The sequence below is a fragment of the Gekko japonicus genome, unplaced genomic scaffold, assembly GCF_001447785.1.
Source record: "Gekko japonicus isolate JY-2015 unplaced genomic scaffold, Gekko_japonicus_V1.1 scaffold3010, whole genome shotgun sequence".
NCBI classification, from domain to species: Eukaryota; Metazoa; Chordata; class Lepidosauria; order Squamata; family Gekkonidae; genus Gekko; species Gekko japonicus.
In genome coordinates this window covers 62303-71373 of record NW_015169876.1, presented here as the reverse complement: position 1 = coordinate 71373, position 9071 = coordinate 62303, and the positions used below count along the sequence as shown (strand labels likewise).

Sequence of the window (9071 nt, the reverse complement as noted above, 5' to 3'; positions counted from 1 at the left end):
ACCTCTCCCCACAACAGGCACCTTGTGAGGTAGGTGGGGCCGAGAGAGCTCTGAGAGAACTGTGTCTGGTCCAAGGTCACCCAGCAGGATTCACTTGGTGGGGAATCAAACCTGGTTCTCCAGATTAGAGTCCGCTGCTCTTCACCACTACACCATAGTGTAGTGCAACTGCAACCAGACCCCGCTGGTGCCTTGTGGAAGGGGGAAAAAGCACACGGAAGAGAAAACTGCTGCACAGTAGGTAGCACTCATGGTTTCCACTTGATGGACTGCAACCACCAACCCTTACAGAAGAGACCTTTGCCTAACAGAACTAGTAATACCTTAAGAGACCAACGAGATTTTGGGAGGAAGGAGTTTTGAGAGTTAAAGCTCCCTTTGCCAGATACACATCTGTGGATGACACAAGTCAGTCGCTGCCACTCAGGACATTACAAGCATTCAGCAAGGGCCTTCGTGAGCATCTAGGCAGGTGCTCCGGTACCGCCAAGAAAATTCTGCATGAATGGGCCTTCCCGCTCATTCCCATGGAAGCAGCATTTTCATATCTGCAAAAGGCCACTGGCAGAGGTGTGGTTGTGTGCGTGCGTCCACACACATTGTCCCCCTGCACTGAAGTGTATGGGAGAGACCATGGACAGACTGAGACAACACTGTTATGTGTTTCCAAATCCCGCCTATACCAGAAGTCATTGAATTGAGTCTAGGGGGTGGAGTGCCCTACACCCAAATATTTGCAACGGTGAAGCCAACGAGCAGGAGCATCATCAAAGAAGGGTTATAAAATTACCAGCTGTATTCCTGAGGTTGCCAGCCTCCAGGTGGTGGCTGGAGATCTCCTGGGATTACAACTGATTTCCAGAAGACAGAGAAAATGGCCGTTTTGGAAGGTGGACTCTCTGGCGTTATACCCCACCGAAGTCCCTCCCCTCCCCAAACCCCGCCCTCCTCAGGCTCCACCCCCCGAATCTCCAGGTATTATAGCATATAGCTGGTATAGCATATAGCAGGTATTATAGAAAAAGAAGAGGAGGAGATTGGATTTATACCCCGCCCTTCACTACCCAATGGTGTCTCAGAGCGGCTTACAAAACTCCTTTCCCTTCCTCTCCCCACAACAGACACCCTGTGAGCAGTGTTCCCTCTAAGCTGAGTTAGTGTGAGCCAGCTCACAGTTTTTTAGCCTCCGGCTCACAGATTTTTGTCTCGGCTCAGGAAGGATGGCTCCAGAACACACTTAATTTATGCAGCAGCCAAATCACCTGCTCACAACTTTAATGCCGGTAGCTCACAAAGTAGCATTTTTGCTCACAGGACTCTACAGCTTAGAGGGAGCATTGCCTGTGAGGTAGGTGGGGCTGAGCGAGCTCTGGACAGAAACTGCTCTTTTTCAAGAACAGCTCTTATCAGAACTATGGCTTGCCCAAGGTCATCCAGCCAGGTGCAAGTGGAGGAGTGGGGAATCAAACCCGGTTCTCCCAGATTAGAGTCCGCGCACTTAACCACTACACCAAACTGGCATATAGCATATAACCTGGAGCTGGCAACCCTATCTATTCTTCAGTCCACAGGGACAGGGTCGTCTCCCCCCAGCCCCAATCCCTTTTAAACAAAGCCCAGTGTATACCAAAAGGATTATTGATTAACTAAAGAAAGACGCCACTCGTTCCAATGGCCGTACCTATAGTGCAGAGGCAAGTCTTCCGAGCTGATGACTCCTAATTTGGTACTTGCTAGGCTGGGAGAAAGGGCAGAGCTGTGCAGCGATACGGTGAGCTTTTCATGATAGCGATCGATATCCTTGATTGCAGCTGTTAAAACAAACAACAACAGTGCTGGACTGAAACAAGGAGCGCACCCGTCAAATGCGCTGAGGGCAAACACGTAAGAGGACGCTGAGCAAAGATGGAGGGGAAGGTTACGCCGGAGGTACTCACCTTGGATGAGGTCACCAGTTTGATAATACGATAAGGGGTCACCATGGCTGCTATGGGAAGGCACATCTCTCAGTGGACAAAGAGCCTAAAAACAGAAAACAATAAAAAGAGTTATCCAGTATCATAAGATGAGCTCTGCTGGATCAGACTACAAAGCAGGGCTTCACTGGGGGGGGGGGAGTGAAGTAGCAGCCAACAAGTTCCTCTGGAGGTCTAACAACGGGACACAGAGGTTGAGGCCTTCCCCATATGTTGCCTCCTGGCACTGGGATGCAGAGGTTGATGGCCTCTGAATACGGAGGTTCCCTTTGGTCATCATGGTTAGTAGCCACTGACAGACCCTGACCTACTCCCCATTTCAAGCCTCCTATGCCTGTGGCCATCACGACATCCCCTGGCAATGAATTCCAAATCTTAATCACTCGCCCTGTAAAGAAGTATTTCCTTTTGTCCATCTCGAATCTACTGCCCATCAACTTAACTCGGTGCCCCCCAGTTCTAGCATTTCGGGAGAGGGAGGAAAAAGTTGTTTCTATCAGTTCTCTCCACCCCATGCACAATTTTACAAATCTCTATCATGTCCCCCTTTAGTTGTCTCTTTTCTAAATTTTGGGAGCGGGAGAAAAATTTCTCTTTATCAACTCTCTCTACCCTATGCATAATTTTATTGTGACGGGCCTCTCCTGGGTGCTGGGGGGGGGTTCCACCGGTGGCCGTGGCGTCTGGCTGGCTTGTGCTGGCAGTCGGGGTGGGTTCACAAAAGGGAGCTGCGATAGGACCTCAGAACAGCAGGGAACGGGGTTAGCAGCACCCCTCAGGTCCCTCTGCCCCGTGAGCTGGAGATCACTCGCCCCTTTGCTCTCTCTCTAGCCATCGTGCGTAGTGTCTCCTTCTCATGTTCTTCCTCCCCGGTCCTCTCAAAGAGCCCCTCTTTTTATTCTCCCTGCTCTCCGGGTGCCGCGGCCAGCTTCTGCTTTCACCCAGTGGGGCCTGAGTCACGCCTCTCAAGGCAGGGGCGCCACGGGGTTCGCTGGGCGGGCCTCACCCTGCCGGTGGTGCACCTCTTGCCTGGGCCCACAGGAGCCGCCCCGCTGCGTCCCCCGTGGGGCTGTGCTGTCGATTCTCCCCGGCTTGTCCACCACTCCTGGGGTGAGTCAGGGTGCGGGTATGCCTCCGGGGGTGGGAGGGATCGTCCTGGGGCCGGTGAACCGGGACATTTATAAAACTCTATCATGTGCTGCCCCCCCCCAATTGTCTCTTTTCTAAACTGAAAAGTCCCAGGCTCCTCAGCCTTTCCTCATAGGAAGGGTGCTCCAACCCCCTAATCATCTTGGTCGCCCTCCTTGGTAGCTTTCCCAGCTCTGCCATGTCCTCTTTGAGATACGGTGACCAGAACTGGACACAGTATTTCAAATGAGGCCGCACCATCGGTCGATACAGCGGCATCGCAACAGGGAAGGTGCTCCAACCCCTTATTCACCTTGGTTGCTCTCATCTGTTCTTCTTTCAGCTCTGTGACATCCTTTTTCGCAATACGGTGGCCAGAACTATCGGACTGGCAGACGTTAAACAGCTGGCATCCGGTAATGGCAATTCCTCAGTCTAGCCACTTGCAGGGGGAAAACCATTTTTCCACCTTATCCCTGACCCCCAAAGAACTTTTAAATGGCGTTAGCGGCAACTATCTCCTCATGAACTCTGCCGTGAAACCACAACAGAATCCTCAGAGGACGGGTGGGAGCGTCGGCCAGCTGCTGAATTAGAGCTTCCAATGCCACGTGTGGGTGGAGAGGGGCAGTTTTTTGGCAACACGCCGCAGTCCCTCGCTCTACCCCCGCAATTCCCCCACTGTGCTGCGCAGGACGGCTGTGATTAGCATGCAGATCAGCGGCTGCGGCGAGGCCATGTCAGACGAGGTCGTGATTGACAGAAAGCCTGGCGATACAGGATGCCAGCGCTGGGACAGCTGTTCAGCCTTTTCTGAATGGGGTTTGACAGATGGGGATCAGTTCCCACCCCCACCAGTGACTGGCCTCGGCTGACTTCGGCTCGCTGCTCAGGCTGGGAGGGGGCAGTCCAACACACTCACAGATTTCCCCTCTTGCAAGGGGGGCAGGATGGGTCCCCAGGCGGCAGACTCCCCCAAATCACTGCTGGTGTCTGACAGCCTTGTGGTGGTGGTGGGGGGGGACAGGCAGTTGCTGGGGTGAACGGGAGCTGGGGGCAACAGTGAGCCCTGAAGGCGGCAGGGAGATGGCGCGTGAAGGCCAAAATATGGGGCAGCCAACCAGCGTGAGCAGCCCACCCCAAGGGTATGCAGGGCAGCCAATCGGCATGAGCGGCCCGTCCCAAGTGATTATGTTTTGGGGTGGCAAAATCTCAGCTGCAGCCTGGGGCTCTTTTCTGGGCTTCTCAGTCCCATGTGGGACTTGAACACGCAACTTTGAATGGATACCTTCCCTACTGCACTATGACTTTTACTGCTGTCCTTCCCTCCCTGGTCTATATGGCTCGTTTCAATGCCAGGGTGGCTGGGGGAGGGGAACACCATAATATCCCCCGCAATGTTATGTTACTGTAGGCCCAGTTGCGTGTGTGGTCAGAGGGCTGCTCTCAAATACGTGGTGTGGGTTCTAGCCCATACTCTTGTTTTCCCCTCTTTTTTTGCTGTTGCTACAGGACAAGTGCTTAGCAGAATATGACCCACGGCCCCGATCTGACACATGAGTCCTCTTCCCCAGTAAGCTGCCGAGGAATTGAAAGGAATGCCTTTTGTGAAGGTACCACTGTGAATTCCCTGCTGCCGCAGCGTCTGCCTTCCTGATGCCTGGCAAAAGGCCGGTGCTCCCGCTCCTGAGTGAGCTACAGAAGTGTGTAAATGATTCCTGCCCTGCCCATGTATCTGGGAGAAGAGAACTTGGCTACAGGAGGGGACTTGAATCCACTTCTGCAGAGTGTCTTGGGGTATATTTATGTCACGGTTTCCCTTCTAATGGAGAGTTCTGTGCTGTCTTTGTTCTTCCCGGTGGTGTGCCCTATGTACGGGCTGCAGTCAGAGGCCAGGAGGTTGGGGGTGGCAGCATGGTATAGCCCAGTCTTCTTAGATCTCAGAAGGTGAGCAGGGTCGGTACTTGGAAGGGAGACCACCAAGGAGGGCTCTGCAGAGGAAGGGAATGGCAAAATCACCTCTGCTTCTCACTTGCCTTGAAAGCCCCTTTCTGGAGTCACCATAAGTCAGCTGCAACTTGACGGCACTTTGCACACACACACCAGCATGCACTGGTTGGCTGTCTCCATGTGCCTGCGATGGGGTGCTGGAGGCACGCGCCACTCCACGATTGGTAGTTTGTGCTGGAGTTGCTATGGACGCCAGCGCTATGGCTATGCTCCCTGCACCATATCAGGTTGTTTCTGGCACACATGCCCACAATGAAGTCCACACACGTGAAGCTAGCATACTGAATCAGACCCTTGGTCCATCAGAATCAGTGCTGTCCTCTACGACTGGCCACGGCTCTATGCGGAGGCCTTTCACGTCACCTGCTGCCAGACTCTTTTAAAACTGGAGATGCCAGGGATTGAACCCAGGGCCATCTGCATGCCAGGCAGATGCGGGATTGAACCCGGGACCATCTGCATGCCAGGCAGATGTGCCACCACTGAGCCAAAGCACTTCCCTGAACAAGGAGATGTATCCTGTACACAAGATACGGACTAACAGTACCACGACCCCACCGGAATGGCGATGCGCCAGTGACTCAGGACTGGGCTGCTAAGTATTAAAAGCCGAGCACAGTTCAGCAAGAGGCATCTATACCCTCACGCTAACCTCTGATTAAGGGGAGAAAATGTCTTGCTGAGACAGCAAAATATCCTCCCATCTTCCAGGGCTCTGAACTATTCTCTGTCCCGCTGCTCCCGTCTACGCTCCCCAAGCAAACCGCCTCCACTTAGTGAATAAGTGAACTGTGGCTGAGAAAGCATGTCTTATTTTCTAACAGCTGAGCCAAGAGTCTCGGATGAAGCGAACCATTGTCCTCAAGACTTACGGTGATTTCTAAATTGGCTATCTCTCGAATGACGCCACTTCGCAAGCAGAAGAGCACCATGAAGAAACCAAACTCCCGAATAGAGCTGATCCTTCCGATCACTATGTCCCCACGTTCGATATCACGGAAAAACAGCTCTCTCCTCTCCGCACCGGGAATATCCATGAACTGCTCCAAAGGCGGCATAGTAGCGTAATAATCTGCAAAAGAGGGGGAAACAAAAAGAACCATGCTGAAATCCTCCGGAAGCACTTCTTGAAATATGGTAGAGCCCTGTTTGTTATTTCACAGAGTAATTTTTGGACGGTGTGAGGACTTGCCCCACCCTCTCCCAGGGCCAGGACAGTCCTGTCCCACTGGGAGACCTTTCAGTCTTGAACTGCAGGCATGAGAACGCCCTGAAATTTACACAAACGTGCCTCTCTGAGGACGATTTGTCTCACGGGTAGTGGAGCAGCTGTTAGACACACAAAGCACAAGCTGTAAAAATACAACTGATGTTTGTTAAAACGAAATTAAAAAACCATCAGATTTCAGACAGGATACAGTTGTCAGGCTCTTTGCACAAAAAACAAACTCCTACAGCCTGACTAATAATGTAAAGTTCTCCTCTTTAGTCTGGTAATGCGTAACTCTTAGACAGAGATAAAATACTGTTCCTTAATTACCATCTCCACCAATGTTCCCTCTAAGCTGTGGAGTCTTGGAAGCAAAAATTCTACTTTGTGAGCTACTAGGATTAAAGTTCTGAGCCAGCAATTTGGCTACTGCATAAGTTGATTTGGTCTGGAGCCATCCTTCCTGAGCTAAGACAAAAATCTGTGAGCTGGAGGCTAAAAAACTGTGAGCTAGCTCACACTAACTCAGCTTAGAGGGAACACTCCACATATTTGTCCTTCTGGCATTCTGACAGGCAAAGATCCAAGTGAAAGGTGGGGGTCCCCCTGCCTAACCCCTTCTTAAAGTTACAGGGGCTAAAGGCACCATCGCCCTACAACTACAACCAATCAGAATGTCCCTTTAAGTAGCACTCAACCAATGCTCCCTCTAAGCTGTGGAGTCTTGTGAGCAAAAATTCTACTTTGTGAGCTACTGGCATTGAAGTTGTGAGCGAGCGATTTGGCTACTGCATAAATCAGTTTGCTCTGGAGCCATCCTTCCTGAGCTGAGACAAAAATCCGTGAGCCGGAGGCTAAAAAACTGTGAGCTAGCTCACACTAACTCAGCTTAGAGGGAACACTGCACTCAACATTTCTGTTCATACACAGTCTCCCACCTGAATCCAACTCCTCGCTTCTCCTCAGAACTGAGCTGACCTTGCACAGAGCTAAGACTCACCTAATGGCCCACAGGTGTTATTACTATTGTTTTATAAGAAAGCAAGCTGTAACTATTAACCCTTACTAAAAGGGGACAGGGGTAAGCTGATCCTTACAGACGGCATTTAACATCCAAGCTGATAAAGAGTCCTGGGGAACTTGTGTCCACTATTTTGTGATAACTTTGGTCAGTCCTCACAATCCTAACTACAATAACTGTTAGTCTCTGTATTTTTAAACAACAGAAATATCATTTTCGCATATGACTTACATGGCCATTGTTTTAGAAGAAAAGCTTTTAGAATGCAAGAAAACATCTCTGGTCTGGCCCGATTGAATGGAAAAAAGTCATATGCATTTAACTACACAATCCATGGCCTTCACCACAGGGCAAGGTAACACACCACAGACTCCTGAGTGAACTTTATATTGTATAATGTGGCTTGAATGAATTATTTTAAAAGTTTTATGATATTGGGTTGTTGTTATGTTTTATTGTGCAAGCCGCCCTGAGCCTACTTAGGTGGGGAGGGTGGGGTATAAATTTGAAGAAATAAATAAATAAACTTAGCAGTCATGGGCAATGTTCCCTCTAAGCTGTGGAGTCTTGTGAGCAAAAATTCTGCTTTGTGAGTGACTGGCATTAAAGTTGTGAGCGAGCCATTTGGCTCCTGCATCAATTAGTTGGCTCTGGAGCCCTCCTTCCTGAGCTGAGACGAAAATGTGTGCGCTGGAGGCTAAAAAACTGTGAGCTAGCTCACACTAACTCAGCTTAGTGGGAACACTGGTCATGGGATAAGAGGACGGGTTCTCTTAGGGATTAAAATCTGGTTAAATGAACGGAAGCAGAGAGTAGGAATCAATGGACAGTTCTCACAATGGAGGGAAGTAAGCAGTGGGGCCTCACAAGGATCAGTATTGGGTCTGGTACTATTTAATTTACTCATCAATGATCTGGAACTGGGGGTGAGAAGTGTAGTGGCCAGGTTTGCAGGTGACACAAAATTATTCAGAATGGAGAAAACCAAGCCTGACTGAAGAGAAGAGATTGGATTTATACACCGCCCTTCACTACCCAAAGATGTCTCAGAGCGGCTTACAAACTACTTTCCCTTCCCCTCCCCTCCCCACAACAGACACCCTGTGAGGTGGGTGGGGCTGAGAGAGCTCTTGACAGAACTGCTCTTTTTTCAAGGACAGCTATTATCAGAACTACGGCTTGCCCAAGGTCATCCAGCCAGGTGCAAGTGGAGGAGTGGGGAATCGAACCCGGTTCTCCCGGATTAGAGTCCGCGCACTTAAACCACTACACCAAACTGGAGAGTTCCAAGAGGACCGCCACATGCTGGGTGAGTGGGCAACAATGTGGTAAATGAAGTTCAATGCTGGTAAGTGTCAGGTGATCCATATCAGGATTTTAAAAAAAATCCCAACTTCCAAGTACAGGTGAACAGTGTTCCCTCTAAGGTGAGTGTGAGCTAGCTCACAGTTTTTTAGCCTCCGGCTCAGACGTTTTTGTCTTAGCTCAGTCAGGATGGCTCCAGAGCAAACTAATTTGTGCAGCAGCCAGATCGCTCACTTACAATTTTACGCCAGTCGCTCACAAAGTAGAATTTTTGCTCACAAGACTCCACAGCTTAGAGGGAACGTTGCAGGTGAACGGGGTCCGAACTTGCTGAGACTGAGAGGGGGAAAGATCTTGGGGTCGTAGTGGATAGCTCAATGAAAGTGTCAACCCAGTGCACTGAAGCAGTGAAACAAAGCAA

General features: G+C 50.5%; 1 protein-coding gene across 1 annotated transcript in view; it reads right to left on the bottom strand.

Annotated features, from left to right (window-relative positions):
* TTC14 (tetratricopeptide repeat domain 14) overlaps positions 1 to 9071 on the bottom strand; it is a 32999-nt gene that overhangs the window by 14257 nt on the left and 9671 nt on the right. The window contains 3 exon segments of the mRNA XM_015417454.1: positions 1682 to 1811; positions 1938 to 2022; positions 5987 to 6186. Coding sequence (XP_015272940.1) covers positions 1682 to 1811; positions 1938 to 2022; positions 5987 to 6186 — 415 coding nt within the window.